This window comes from Bubalus bubalis, chromosome 4, assembly GCF_019923935.1.
Source record: "Bubalus bubalis isolate 160015118507 breed Murrah chromosome 4, NDDB_SH_1, whole genome shotgun sequence".
Taxonomy (NCBI): Eukaryota; Metazoa; Chordata; class Mammalia; order Artiodactyla; family Bovidae; genus Bubalus; species Bubalus bubalis.
This window is the reverse complement of record NC_059160.1, coordinates 93,178,004-93,192,583: the sequence shown is the minus strand read 5'-3', so window position 1 is coordinate 93,192,583 and position 14,580 is coordinate 93,178,004. Positions and strand designations below refer to the sequence as shown.

General features: G+C 53.8%; 1 protein-coding gene across 1 annotated transcript; it reads left to right on the top strand.

Moving 5' to 3' along the window:
• Positions 1-1,219: 1,219 nt before the first annotated feature.
• On the top strand, positions 1,220-9,292 carry KRT78 (keratin 78). Its single transcript, XM_006046603.4, has 9 exons — positions 1,220-1,657; positions 2,023-2,237; positions 3,279-3,339; positions 4,041-4,136; positions 4,950-5,114; positions 5,471-5,596; positions 7,899-8,119; positions 8,368-8,402; positions 8,484-9,292. Exons 1-9 carry the CDS (start codon positions 1,292-1,294, stop codon positions 8,783-8,785), a joined length of 1,587 nt encoding a protein of 528 aa, XP_006046665.4. The 5' UTR covers positions 1,220-1,291; the 3' UTR covers positions 8,786-9,292.
• Positions 9,293-14,580: the final 5,288 nt, after the last annotated feature.

Below are 14,580 nucleotides of genomic sequence, written 5' to 3'. Positions count from 1 at the left end.
TGTCTGGTCCCAGGGGTGGAGCGTCTATGGGATTGTTTGCATTGCTAGGACTGACTTCCTCATAGCACATCTCTTGCGTGTTCATTATTCTGTGAGTCTCTGCACTGGCTTTGAGTTGCATTATCAAAGACCCCAGTACCCCAGCTTCAGGGTGCATCAGGCTCTAAGAAATGGTGGGAGGAAGAGGGAGAAATAGCCCGCCCATCATGGAAAGTAGACATTTTGGAAATTTCTGAAAATCAGAGCAGCCAGCCCTCCCTGCCCGCAGTGGGAGGGCAACAGGGGAGGCAGCTGAATGCTGCCTGGTTCCTCCACCAGGTGGGAGAATCGCTGAGTGATGAACCCTGGGGCTCCTCCAGTTAGCAGACTCTCAGGTCAGGGATTGAATCTATCCGGCGGCTGCCCCAGAGCTCCTATGTTTGTTCCCAGGCCCCAGGGGAAGACTGTTTCTAAATGCACATTTTATTTTAGAGCCTGGGAGCTCTGATGAGTAACTTGACAAATGCAGTGCGAGACCCAGGTTGCTGGGCCTGGTGCTGCGTGTTTGTGGAAGGGACACGGGCTGGGCTTAGGAATGCTTTATCTGCCGCCATCCCAGGTGGAGAGGCCTGGTTTGAGTGGGGTGGCGCCTTGTCGATGATTGCTGGGTTGGGCAAGAGGACGGACTTGGATACCCTGTTTTTCTGTTTCATTTCCAAATCTTGCAGTGTCTTTGAGCCAACGATGACAGTAACACCCCTATTAACCTCCTGGCTTCTCCTGTGCTGCAAAGAGCCTTCCTTCTCCTACTCTTGTATGTGGATCCTCCTTTGAGAAGTTGTGCTCCCCTGTCCAGCATCTGCAGGGCACTCAAGTGCTCCATTTGAACCCCCTCCATCTTCTTCTCCCCTTGAATGTGCCTTCCTTCTTACCCGTCTCCTCCTCCAGGAAGCCTTCCTTGAATGACCCTCAGTGACTTTGCTCAGGGCCTTCTCTCCCCATTCCCCAGCACTGAAGTCCCAGTCTCTGGCTGCTTCCTGGTCTTCAGAATGTGCCCACACTTCCTGTAGCCTGGGAGCTCAGAGGGCAGGCTCTGGGTCTCTTCCTTGGGCTCTGCACGTACCGGGCATCTATTCCCAGGCGTGTCAGAAGAGGTCAGCTGGAGCCAGTGACAGACACAGTCAGGCCAAGAGCATCTTGCTCTCCAAGGCCCAGCCCAGGCACGGGAGGGGATAAAAGTCTCGTGCCGGGCCTCAGGGCAGGAACTTGCTCTTGACGATCCTTTGCAGCCCTGAGACCTTCAGTCACTGCCATGTCTCTCTCTCCCTGCCGGGCCCGGAGGGGCTTCAGCGCTCGCTCAGCCTGTTCTGCCCAATCGGTGGGCCGAGGCAAGGCTGGCTTCAGCAGCAGGAGCCTCAGTTCCTTTGGGGGGTGCCGAGGAGGCTCTCGTGGAAGGACCTGGGGTTCGTGGGGAAGGCTAGGGGTGCGGCGCCGGGAGGGGAGTGGTGGGCCTGGGCTTTCCCTGTGCCCTCCGGGAGGCATCCAGCAAGTGACCATCAACCAGAGTCTTCTGACCCCACCGAAGATTGAGATCGACCCCCAGTTCCAGGTGGTTCTGACTCAGGAGACCCAACAGATCAGAGTCCTCAACAACCAGTTTGCTTCTTTCATTGACAAGGTGAGGGTCCACTCAGCTAAGCCCCTGTCTCTGTACCTGCCTCTGAGGAACTGTTTTCGATGGACCTGGGAATTGGGCAGTCTAGCCTCCTACTCCTTTTCTGATCACTTCTACAGCAAGGAAGTCCCTCTTGTGGTCTAACTGGAGTCTCTCTGGTTATGCTGAGGCTATGTTTAATTGGTGTTTTGAAATTCCCTTTATAGAAATGTCATTATAATTCATTGAGTGTGTGGGCAAATATTTATCAAAGGCCTCAAAGGCTCCAGGCTGGCCAGAGGGTTGCTCAGGCTAGAGAGTTGTCCCGGAGGCTGTGCCCAGGCAGGCAGTCTGGCAGGAGCCTCAGGAACTCTCTGCTTGTGCGGCAGGTGCGGTTCCTGGAGCAGCAGAACAAGGTCCTGGAGACCAAGTGGCACTTGCTGCAGCAGCAGGGGTTGAGTGACAGACCCCAGGGCCTAGAGTCTTTCTTCGAGGCCTATCTGGTCCGGCTCAGGACACAGCTGGAGCAGCTGCAGAGGGAACGAGGGTCTCTGGACGCTGAGCTGAAGTCCTGCCAGGGCCAGGAGGAGGAGTATAAAGCTAAGTATGTGAACCACAGCATCCCCATGGGGCCTGGTGGCAGCTGGGAGGGCTTGAATCAGGCTGTCTGCTGAAAGTTGTCCTTCCTCTGAGCTCCCGGAGTCACAGGATAGGCCTCCCCTCTGGCCCCTCTGCATCCCTACTCTCTCTGATTCCCAGGGGGCCCCATCTGCTGCAGGTAAGAGGCCCCCCAGCCCCTGATATCCAGGACTGGAGAGCCTCGATTCTAGCAGGCCCTGACTATGAGGGCCACGTTTCTGGTCAAGGTGGGGAGGGGCTTATTTAAAGAATGTTCCTGTGGGTTTTTTTCTTGAGAAATTCCTGTTGAGCAGGCTGTGGGCTAAAATGACTCAGATACTCTCTGGTCTCAGAGGGAGAAGGGAATGCACTTGGTGGGACCACCCCCGGGCCTGTGCATGATTCATGGCTGGCTGCAGTTCTGGGTTCCCCATGAGGTCACCTGGTGGCACGGGGAGAGCCCTGAAGCCACAGAAGGCTCCCGTTTGGTGACTGTGAGCAAGGAAAACTGTGTGGCCTTGAGCAAAGAATCTCACCTTTCCCAGCTTCAGTTTCCATATCTGTAGACGGGGATAATGCCTTTCTCATATTCCAGAGCCACTGGGAGGTTGGCTCCAGGGCCCAGGGGGAGGGTCCTAGAAAGACTGGGGCCAGGAGACCTGGATTTTAGATCTGCATGGGCCACCTAATTATCTATAACCTGGGCACATCTTATAATCTCTCTGATAAAATCCAAAATGCCTGCTTCAGATGATGATTGTGAGTGGTAAGTGAGAAGTGTTTGAAAGTGCCTTCCAGACGTGAAGCTAAGTGACCCGATGTCATAGTGGACCTGGGCCGAGAGAGTGAAGAGGGACATAGGACATGACAGAACTTCCTGACAGAAGAATAGAGGTGCAGGCTGGTGGTGGGTCCTGCTTTGGAGCATCTAAAGCAGAGTGACCTTCTCTTGGAGACTGTGCTTGGGGAGAGTCCTGGGCTCTGATGCCAGCACCCTGGGCAGTGTCTTTCTGTGCTTACTTGGCAGATATGAGCATGAGGCCAACAGGCGTGCCACGCTGGAGAATGACTTTGTGGTCCTCAAAAAGGTGAGTGGGTTCAACTGTTCTACCTGAATCCTTTTTTTTTTTTTTTTTAAATTTGTTTATTAAGCTGCACTGGGTCTTAATTGCGGCATGGGGGATATTTAGTTGTGGCAGGCAAACTCTTAGTTGCGGCGTGTGGAATCTAGTTCCCTCATCAGGGATTGAACCCCAGCCCCCCGCTTTGGGAGCACAGAGTCTTAGCCACTGGACCCCAGGGAAGTCCCTCTACCTGAATCCTGAGCCATTCATTGTGCACAGAATCTGGGCTGCGAGAGCCGTGTGTGTGTGTGTGTGTGTGTGTGTGTGTGTGTGTCAGGGGGATTCTCAAGAACGACATGCTGTCACATGTCTACAGGGACCCTGTGGGGAAGTGGAACATACACACAGATACAGGGACCCTTGGACAAGATCTGATTGAGGGACTATGGGATGAGCTCTGGGAGTCACTGTGGGAGAGGGTGGGGAGGGAGTGGAAGAAGCCGAACTGGTTGGGATGAATTAGGGAAGGCTTCCTGAAGGCGGTGTGGGTCAGTGTCAGACAAAAGAGAGAGCAGGGCAAGGCGGGGCTGAAAGAGGAAGGAATGGGAGCTGGAGAGGGCCATGGGGGTGTGTGTGCTGGGCAGTGTGTGAACACAACTCCTGGGTCATAGTGGGACCCCCAAAGAGGGAGTGGGGGTACATTGTTTTTGTCTTTCTGTCCCTAGGATGCAGACGGGGTTCTCCTGAGCAAGATGGAGATGGAAAGCAAGGTGGAGGATCTGAAAGAGTACATCTGCTTCCTGAAGCATCTCTATGAAGAAGTGAGGATTCTCCAGGGGCAAAAGCAATGGTCTGCCTAGGGCAGGCAGGATGAGGGAGGGGGACAGCACAGGCAGGCTCCCTGTGGCCACAGCATCGTGGGAGTGGCCGGGAGGTGAAGCCTGCTTAGGGTGACTTAGACACTGGTCATTCAATCCTCTGACAAACAATTACTGAGAATGTACCAGGTGAATTGCTAGGTATTGAGAATATACCCGTGAATGACCAGACAAAAATCACGAGGCTGGGAGATAATAAACACAATAAGCAGTAGACCCGGTAAATAAGTAAATTACATAGCATGTTAGAAAGTGATAAATGCTATGGAAAAAGGAAAACCAGAGCAGGGAGAGGAGGACTGGGAACGTGGAGGGGTAGGGCAGGTGGCAGTTCCAAATAGAGTGGTCAGATGGCCTTATTTAGAAGATGAAATTGGAGTAAAGATCTGACAGAGGTGAGGAAGTTAGCCACATGGTGGGGGTGGTGCGAGGGATTCCAGGCAGAGGGAACCAGGAGCCTTCTGGTCTTTGAGGAAATGCAAAGAGGAAGAGGGAGGGGATGTGATAGGGGGTCAGGGAGTGATGTGGGCCAGGTGATGTGGGGCCCTGAGGATATGTTCCTTTGATATCCAGGAGTCCTCGGACTGCCCTCACTTCCAGATAAGGGGACAGGGCATGCTCAGTGGCAGCCGGCATGAATGAGGGCTGCCTCTGAAGGAGGGGGCAGGAAGTCAGGCACTCTGCCCACTTTCCCCGGGGCTCCAAGGGGAAGGGGAGCCGGGAAGCCATGGGACACTGAGTCAGTCCTGCCCGCAGGAGCTGGGCCAGCTGCAGACCCAGGCCAGTGACATGTCCGTGGTGTTGTCCATGGACAACAACCGCTGCCTGGACTTTAGAGACCTCATCGCCGAGGTCCGAGCCCGGTACGAGGAGATCACCCGGACCAGCAAAGCTGAAGCCGAGATGCTGTACCAGACCAAGGTGCCGGGACTGGGGGGCTAGCACTGAGCTGGGAAAGACTGGTTCTCCCTGCCTGCCCTCGTGGGGCAGTTGTCCACCTCAGTCTGGCTGAGGCTGTTCTGATAACCTGTCTGGAGCACCAGGGCTGGGTGGGTACCATGTTCCCCTTCTCCGGGAGGGAGGCAATGCAGGGAAACCATGGGAGATGAGCCTGGAGTTCCACAACCTCATCCCACCATGTCCTGGTCTCAGTGTTTCACCTGCATTCCGGATGAGGATGTGAGGAGGCAGAGAGCCGGGGCCATGGTCAAAGGTGAGGGTCAAAGGTCAAAGGTGGGGTGCTGTCCACTGACGGTGCCACCTCTGTTCCCCTCCAGTACCGGGAACTTCAGGCATGTGCCCAGCTTCATGGGAACAGCATGAAGGAGACCAAAGTCCAGATCACTCAGCTGCAACAGACAATTAGGAAGCTGCAGAGTCAGATTGAGACCGTCAAGAATCAGGTAAGGGTCCCGAGCCCCCAAGCCCTCTGTCTTATCACCTTTGTGCAGGGGTCACTGTGGGGTTGGTGTGAAACTTTGATAACTCGTTGGAGCTTCGTATAATTTGGGGTTGAGAGCACTTTGAGCCCCACGTCAGAGGGGTTCGGCTCTCCTCCAGGGGATTCTAGCTGCACGGGCTCGGCACTGCCAACCCCTGCATAGCCTTCCCACTGCATTCCGTGCCCACATGTGCTTGGTGCTTTCGGCTCCTAGGGGAGAGGGTTAATTCATCTCTTTTCTAATCTTTTCTTTTGGCACTTACTCCTCAAGTCCAGCAAGGACTCTAAGGCCGTGCACTGAATTTCCTGGTCCCCTGTTGGGGAGGGAGAGAACCAGAATCTCAGGGAGCGGGGGACATGGGCAGGATGGTGGGGTGCTGAGACCCCCTTAGGGTTGGGTGATGCTGCGGATGGGAGGAGTGGGGAGAGGTGGGAGGAGTGGGGAGAGTTAGGAGGAAGGATGTCAGGGGCAGGGAGGTGGTTTCCTGCCCCTCTTGGAGACCTTACTTCCAGATGTGAGGATTACAGATTCTTAAGTTTTCAAGTGTCTTTGCTCTCACTTTCCCCAAGCCCAAAGAATCGCTCTTTTGGGATCAACAGAGGGTTGAGAGCTGAGACCAGTCAGAGGGTTTCCTCAAGCACTTCAGCCTGATTCCAAAGTCATGTGTGGCCCGTGCACGTGTGAGCAGGGCACAGATCTTGGAGAAAGTTCTTGGAGTACAGATCATTCAAAGGCCATACTCAGTCTCCAGACGTCCTGACCTGCTCTCCTTTGAAATGCAAAGCAGGACCTGAGGTGAAGGTGACCAGGTCCTATTACTCAATTTGCTGCCCCTTTGTTTTGCCCATCATTTTGGACTTTTTGCTTTGGAAGCTTGGGGATTCTCTGGGGTGTCTGATAAGATACAGATTCCTGGGCCTGCCACTGGCAACAGGGAATCAGAGTCTCTAAGCATGGAGCCCAGAAACCTGCTTTCTCAACAAAGCTCACCCAGGTAATGACGAAGCGCATGGAGTCTGAGCCCAGCGGCGAGCGCTTAGGAGAGTCACTATGTGCCCAAGTCTGGGAACCACAGTCCTCCCGTACAGCAAGGTGTCTTTCCTGGGAGAATCCCTCTTGGGGACCCACCCCCTATTACTCCTCCCTTTCATGCACAAGCCTGATGAACAGAGACTAAAGTAAGAGCAGTGGACTGGACCTCAGATGTCCTGGGTTAGGTCCCAGCTCCACCTCTCACCTCCTTTTCAGGGCTCAGTTTCTTCATCAGGAGAATGGAGACATTGTCCCCATCCATGGGGTGCTTTGTGGAAAAAATGAATAATGAGAGCCTTTAGGGAATGCCTTCCTTCCTGACCCGAATGTGAGGGTAAATCAGCTAGATGGCTGATTAGACAGGGATGCAGTCTTTCCTCTAGGAGTTTTCTACCGGATTGGAGAGGTGAACACAGAGAAAGTGTTTTTCAAATTGAGGCCCATAGTTTGATGGACTCTGACAACATCGGGACAAAGTATTTGAAATGGGGCTGTTCTAAAAAACACATGTATAATGACCCACCCAGGACAGGAGGAGCTGTAAGTACCCTGGGAGAGAGAAACTATTTAAGGGATGGTGCTGAGGATTAAGGCTAGGGGAAGAAATACAGCAAATCACTGGAGAAAGTGGCAAAGGAGATGGATACATTTCCTGTGGCTGCTGTGACAAAGTATCACAAACTTGATGGTTTGAAAGAACAGAAAACTGTTCTGTCTGGTCCAGAGGCTGAAGTCTGAACTCGGGTGTCAGCAGCTGTGCCCTCTGAAGGAGCTGGGGGAATCCTTCTTGGTATCTGGTGGCTCCAGGAATTCCTTGTCTGGTGGCTGCCTCACTCTCATCTCTGCCTTCATCTATTTCAGTGTCTGTATCCCCTCATCTTTTTCTTGGACATCGGTCACTGGATTTAGGGCTCACCCTGAATACAGTATGATAGCATCCTGAGATCCTTAACTCATTACATCTGCAAAGACCATATCTTTCCAAATAAGGTCATGTTCTGGAGTTCTTGGTGGACATGACATTTTTGAGGACACTACTTAACCCGCTCTAGGACTTAAAGAAGCAGAAGAAGGAACCCTTCCTTTTAGAATGAGAAGAGCTGGGAGTGGCCAGGAATAATTTTGGGCTCATGAAATTACGGTCCATCTCAGCTTTTAAGTTATAGTAGGTGCTTTGGGGGCCTGTGCCATGCCGATAGTCACTTTCTCCCTTATCTCCATGCTTTGCTAGAATGCCAGCCTGCAGGTCGCCATTGCTGATGCTGAGCAGCGTGGGGAACTGGCCCTCAAGGATGCTCAGACCAAGCTGGCCGAGCTGGAGGCTGCCCTGAGAACCGCCAAGCAGGACATCGCGCGGCTGCTGCATGACTACCAGGAGCTGATGAGTGTAAAGCTGTCCCTGGATGTAGAGATTGCCACCTACCGCCGGCTGCTGGAGGGCGAAGAGTGCAGGTGAGGGGCTGGTGAGGGTCCTGGGGATGTGTGAGAGGTGGGGGTGGGGGATGCCAGACCAACACAGGATGCTGAGAGATTTCTCCACACTCTGAACTGCTGAGGGCCACCCGTTCTGCTGGGAGGGATTTAAAATTGGGGGATTTTATCTGCTCAGAGGGTGCTGCTCCAAGAGGCTGAAAAACACCCCGGGACACATTCTCTGCAGCCTTTCTTAGTGTTTCTTCCTCTTGTTTTTTCTCCCCTAGGATGTCTGGGGAATGCGCCAGCCAGGTCACTATCTGTGAGTATCAGGGGACTTTGGGAGAGGGGTTCCCATGGGGAATCGAGGACTCTGCTGTGACCCTGGCCCCTTTCTCGGCAGCTGTTGGGGGAGGCAGCACTGTCGTGTCTGGAGGAGCAGATGGTGGCCTGGCGGGCACTTGTGGACTTGGAGGCGTGAAAGGCAGCTTTGGGTCTAGTTGCTCCAGCGTCGTGAAGGGAGGCTCCAGCGTCGTGAAGGGAGGCTCCAGCATCGTGACCGGTGGCTCCAGCATCATCCTGGGCTCTGGGCAGGGCCCCGTTGTGGGCTCTGGCTCTGTGTCCGGCTCTTCCTCCAGCTCCACCAGCCACACTATTCTGAAGAAGACGGTTGAGTCAAGTCTGAAAACGTCTGTCACATACTGAGAGACCCAGAGGCCACCTACTCACCCCCGCTTTCCTGAGCCCTCTCAGGCCTTCTCATCCTCATCATTCCCGCTTCTGCACTGCTGACTCTACGTCCACTGCCCACAGCCTGAGCCAGCCACAGGGGACTCTGCAGAAGTCAGCGGGTCCTGCCTGCTTGCTGTTCTGAATGCTCGTCTGGTCTAGCCTTGCTCTGCGTACTCATTTGCATCTTACTTGTCTGCTGCCAGCCCCAACCAAGAAGCACAGTGCCCAGCCTCAGCCCACCAGCCAGCCTCGTCCTCCCCTCTCTCTGCAGCCTTTGACCGAGCTGGGAAAACTCCTGATTGGGCTTGGCCAGATTGCATCTCCATCCCAAGAGAGAGGCTCGAGGCCCACTGACCAGAACCTGAGGGCTGGAACCACGGGCCACACCTTTGCCCTCTTCACCTGCCTCTGGGCCACCATTTCTGTATTTCTGTCCATTTATTTTCTGTGAAATAAAGCAGCACCCAGTTATCCCTGCAATGGGTCTTCCTTTCTTGCTCCCTCCCGCTCCCCCACTCCTTCTTTCCCATAAATTTTTTTGTGTCAGGACTAGGGTTACTCTGGTAAGTAAGATCAGCCCTGTCGTGCTTTCCTAACGTGTCTCTCTTACCACTTCTGTCTCCAATATAACCCCTCCCATTCATGAGAGCCAGACCTTCTTTCTTGGAGCCCTTGGTTTCCAGGGACAGAGCGTGGTTTGGTCCATAAGTCATGTTTGACTCTTGCAACCCCATGGACTGTAGCCTGCCAGGCTCCTCTCTCCATGGGATTTTCCAGGCAAGAATACTGTGGTGGGTTGCCATTTCCTTGTAACTTGCCTTTTACAGCTAATTCACATACCTGGGGTTGGGAGATCAGGATTTGTGCTGAGGTTCTTTTGTGTCCTCTTGCTTCTTCCAGCTTCCTCCCAGTGATGTGCTGGTTCTAGCTCTACCCAGAGTGATAAGCTTGGGTCTTGTTATCTCACTTCCATCTCTTACCTCAGAACTTTAACCTGCCACTTCTCCTGGACAGGTTAATTCAGCACCAATGCTATGCCACAGCCTTATACATGTGTTCTAAGGGCATTTAGAGGACAGGCTGCAAGGCAGAGACAAAAGTTCCTTTTGGCAATGTGCAGCTTCTCTGCCACTTCTTCCAGCAATTCTGCTCTGCCCCAGGGTTGCATAGCTCACCTCCCAAACCCCCACCCCGCAAAACAAAAACTATGCAGGTACTCAGCTCACTCTCCTCAGAAGGCAATTTATGGAGTATCTACATTGTTTGAGTAAGTCCTGTGGGCATCTCACACTTAAGGGATTCCTTCCAAACCTCCACTATGCTCCCTGTATGCCCTCCATCTCCTCCATCCCCACTGATGTTTTAGTAGCTCTCATAGCTTGCTCCCTAGTTAATTACCTACTGTAGGCTCTATTCCCAACCAAGGACAGCTCCATTCATCCCTGTTTTTCCTTCTTCCCAAGACTGTGCCCATTTTTCTCTCCCTTGGAAACCTTCCCTAATTCTCCATGTCAGAATGCACCAGACACTTCCTGGCACAGCCTGTTGTGATTCTTGACTCTGTTTCTATATGGTTCTGGTCTGGAACCCAGCTTCCATATTAGTCTGAGACCTCTGGGACCTCTGGGTGATCTGCACCCTGGGTGGGGATCAGCAGCTCAGCTTGTGTCTGGGGTTTGTTGGGGACTTGGGACTGAAACTATGCCCATTTCTCCTGCCTCTTGGTGTTCATCCTGTCTCTGGGCCTGTCTGAACGTGACATTGGAAACTTCTCCCTCCCTCTTTTTCAGGGAGCTCTGCAGGAAACCGCGAGTGTGGGCATCAGAACCAGGTTCTAGGAGGGTGGGAGAGTCACCTTTTCATCCCCCATCAGCCCATAGGCTCCTACACGTCTTCTTTTCTTTTCCTCCTCTCTACCCAGCCAGCTCCCAATTCCATGGTCTGAGCTGCAGGTTCAGTTCAGTTCAGCTCAGTTCAGTCACTCAGTCATGTCCAGCTCTTTGCGACCCCATGGACTGCAGCACACCAGGCCTCCCTGTCTATTACCAACTCCTGGAGTTTACCCAAACTCATGTCCATTGAGTCGATGATGCCATCCAACCATCTCATCCTCTGTTGCCCCTTCTCCTGCCTTCAGTCTTTCCCAGCATCAGGGTCTAGGTCACACCATTGTTCTTTGCTTTAAGGGGAGGCCAGCCCTTTTCTCAGACCCATAGGTTCTCTCCATCAAAAGTATCTAAGAAGGAGCTTTCCAGCCTTTGCCTTCTGTGAGAGAGACATTAGTGGGTGAGCACATAGTCCTAGAGCTAGACTTCTTGGGCTTGAATCCCGGCTCTGCCCTTTGCTGCTGATGTGACCAGTTCCTTGACCTCTCCTCTCCATGCTTTAGTTACCTCACCTGTGAAAAGACATTCGTGACACTAATACTCAGCTCAAAGGGCTACGGGGGGATGGGAACATTTAGGGTCCTAGAGGGAAATCAATGTACTCAAGATGGTTCAGCTAAATGAACTTTAATGAAAGGAATCCTCACAGAGGTGTGGGTGTGGCTAAGGACACAAACATGGGATGGAAAGTCCAGAGGTGGTTAGTGGTGGGAAACCATTGCCACTCCCATCACTCCCCACTTGCCCCTCTGGCAGGAGTGGCCAAACTCTGATTTGTCCAGGGCACAGAGGTTTTCTGGGGTGTGGGATTTTCAGTGCTAAAGGAGGATGTTCAAGCATGTTAGTTGCTCAGTCATGTCTGGTTCTTTGCGACACCATGGGCTATAGCCCTCCAGGCTTCTCTGTCCATGGAGATTCTCCAGGCAAGAATACTGGAGCGGGTTGCCATTCCCTTCTGCAGGGAAACTTCCCAAGCCAGGGGTTGAACTGGGGTCTCCTGCATTGCAGGCAAATTCTTTACCATCTGAGCCACCAGGGAAGGGGCTAAAGTGGGATAGTCCCAGGAAAATCAGGAGGGGATGGTGGCTCTGTATAGTGCTGAAGAGATGAGAGAAAGAGTGGATGACTGATTGGGTGATAGAGATGTAGGAATAGGTGGAAGCTGTAAGCATGGAGGAAGGCAGCCACCCCTAGAGCAGGGAGGAAGTACCTCCCATGTCTCCCAGATCTCCTGCTAATGTCCCTGCTCCTTGGCTAACCCCCACCTCTGGAAGCCAGAGAGCCAGGGAGTGGCCTGCAGGGATCAGGGAGGTCGGGGAATCAATCGGAGCAGAAAGGATGCATATGGAGAATCCCCAGTGTGGGGACTGGATGTTTTTGTTTCGAAGGTGTTTTTGTACCGAAGGTATTTGCCCTGTAATGAGTGCTTAATAAATGCTGACTATAATAATTGTTCCTATTAGATGAGAAAACCCTGCCCTGGATGGGGCTCCTCAAGGGCAGTGACTGTTTTCTTCACCTCTGCATCTTTCCTATCGTTCAGCCCATGTTGGGTGCCAGGTTGATGCCATCGGCTGTCTTGCCTCATCCGTTTTATATCAGCAGCAGCATTCTGTCCCCTCTGCTCCTGTGTCCTGTGCAGGGAGGGGCCCTGGACAGGAGAGGGTCTCTAAAGATGCTCCTTGGTTCAAGCAGCAGAGGTGGGGAGGGAGCCACGCCTCTTCGGCTACGGAAGAAAGGTCTGAATTTGGGTGTCCTGTATAAAGATGAGTGGAGAGCCAGACTGGAGGAGGCAGAGTGGCTCCCACACTGTCTGGGCTGGGGCTGGTGAGACTGTCTCTGATAGCAACTGTGGGCTTCCTTCGTGGCTGTCACCAGCCCCCAGCACATGCCTTGGCACTGAGTGCCAGGTAAACACAGGAGGGTGTCAGTCCCTGGGGAGGGGTGGAGGGTGTGTTTGTGGCCAAGTCTACTCTCACCCTGCTGTGCCTGACTCAGATGGCTGACATCACTCCTTTCCCCACTTGCCACTGTCTCCCCCTTCCATGCTCCCTGGGGAAGAGATAAGGAATCTGAAGAAGGGGTTACAGCTTCAGGGACAGGACACAAAGCTCAGCAGGGAGTGATGGTTCAGTCTTGGGATGGAGGGCCAGCGCTTTTGAAAAGACTTCCCTGGCGGGCCCTGGTCATAAGCAGAGGCAGGGGGGCCCAGAGAAGTTGGATGTTGTCCAAGGACACATTGGAGGTGAACCTCAGTGGGGGTTCACCTCCCAGCTCAGCTCCCCCAAATGCCTGGTGTCCTGACTCCAAGCAGGGAGGAAAAACCCCTTCCTGGCCACTGAGGGACTAGTTCTGGGAGCATCTTCATACCCATCCAGTGTGGGAAAGTGGAAGTGTGAGTTGCCCTCTCGTGTCTGACTCTTTGCAACCCCATGGAACCTGCCAGGCTCCTCTGTCCATGGAATTCACCAGACAAGAATACTGGAGTGGGTAGCCATTCCCTTCTCCAGGGGGTCTTCCTGACCCAGGGTTGAACACGGGTCTTCTGCATTGCAGGCAGATTCTTTACCATCTGAGCCACCAGAGAAGCCCTGGGAGGCTGGATTCAACTCCTTCAGGCAACTGGGGGCCACTACAGCCTCCCAGCCACCTAGAAACCATCCCACAGCCTCCTCTGGGCCCAGAGCACCTGCTCTCTGCCTGTTTCCTGGGGCAGTAGGGGTGGTCCCTTGTCCTCTCCTACCTAACCCCGGTCCTGGCAGCTGTGTGGGGATCCCAGCAAGAGCTGTCCCTGCTCCTTTCTTCGGGCAAGTCTCCTTCTGGGACCACTTCCTTGCCAAGGGTTGAGGTGGGCAATCAGTGGCACATCCTCACCACTTCCCTGTCCTAACACCTGGCTAACATTACATCTCCAGGTCCTTCCTCAGGGATGTGTTTGGTCCCAGCCGCCCGAGGTGGTAGGCATGGACGAGACTCTGTGAAGTGATTTGAAGAGCCCCCCAGCCTTCTGGATCGAGACCCTGGGCTCTGTGGCTGGGAAGATGGGATGTTGGGGGTATCTATAGGCTTCTTGGGGCTTTTGTTGGAGACATCTTATTTTTTTTCAGCTGTATCTTGCAGCATGTAGGATTTTAGTTCCCTGACCAGGGATTGAAACTGTGTCCCCTGTAGTAGAAGCATGGAGTCTTAACTAAGGGCAACCAGGGAAGTTCTGACGCTTTTTGAATCTGTACTATGTCCAGCCAGAGTGGGGTGTGTCCACCCACTTCCGGCTCCTTCCCAAATGGCTGGGCCCTTCTGGGGGAATGCTGCCAAGGGGGACTTAGGTGGCTGTTGAAACCCCCAGTCTTTGCCTCCTTCATCTCCTGGATTTGGCCCTTCTTCCTCCTTATTATTAAGTGCCCAGGCCTCTGAGTCAGGCAGGGACCGTCTCTGTCCTGTGTCCCCTCTGCCCAGCATAGGCTCTCTACCAGGCAGACAGTCTGCCAGTATACAACAAAAGAACTGGTTACCCCAACCCAGACTGGCACCTGTGTCTCCAGCCTGGACCTGCCAGAAGGCGCCAAGGCTGTGGGCCGGGACAGCGGGACTGGAGCAGGCCTGGGCACCCTCTCCACAGCCCATTGCCCAATGCTTCCGCCCCCACCACCCGCACAGCCTGGGCCCTGGGGCCTTTGCTTACCACAGGGGCTGGGGACCAACCCCAGAACAGAGCCCCACTGACTCAGAGCGGCCACCAGGGCTGAGTGGGAGGAGACCAGTCTGCCACTGTGTGGTGGGGGTGGCCCTGAGAGCCCGTATCATCCTGTTCCAAGTCAGGAGCACCCCAGCGGGGGAGAAGGAGGTGGCATCCGGCCCCAGACAGTCGGCTCAGCCCCAGCT

Bases quoted from the DNA above. Each gene is read 5' to 3' on its own strand.
- KRT78 (XM_006046603.4), top strand. From the start codon at position 1,292: ATGTCTCTCTCTCCCTGCCGGGCCCGGAGGGGCTTCAGCGCTCGCTCA. The intron at 2,238-3,278 runs GTATGTGAACCA...CTTACTTGGCAG, and splicing joins GAGGAGGAGTATAAAGCTAA to ATATGAGCATGAGGCCAACA. The intron at 5,115-5,470 runs GTGCCGGGACTG...GTTCCCCTCCAG, and splicing joins AGATGCTGTACCAGACCAAG to TACCGGGAACTTCAGGCATG.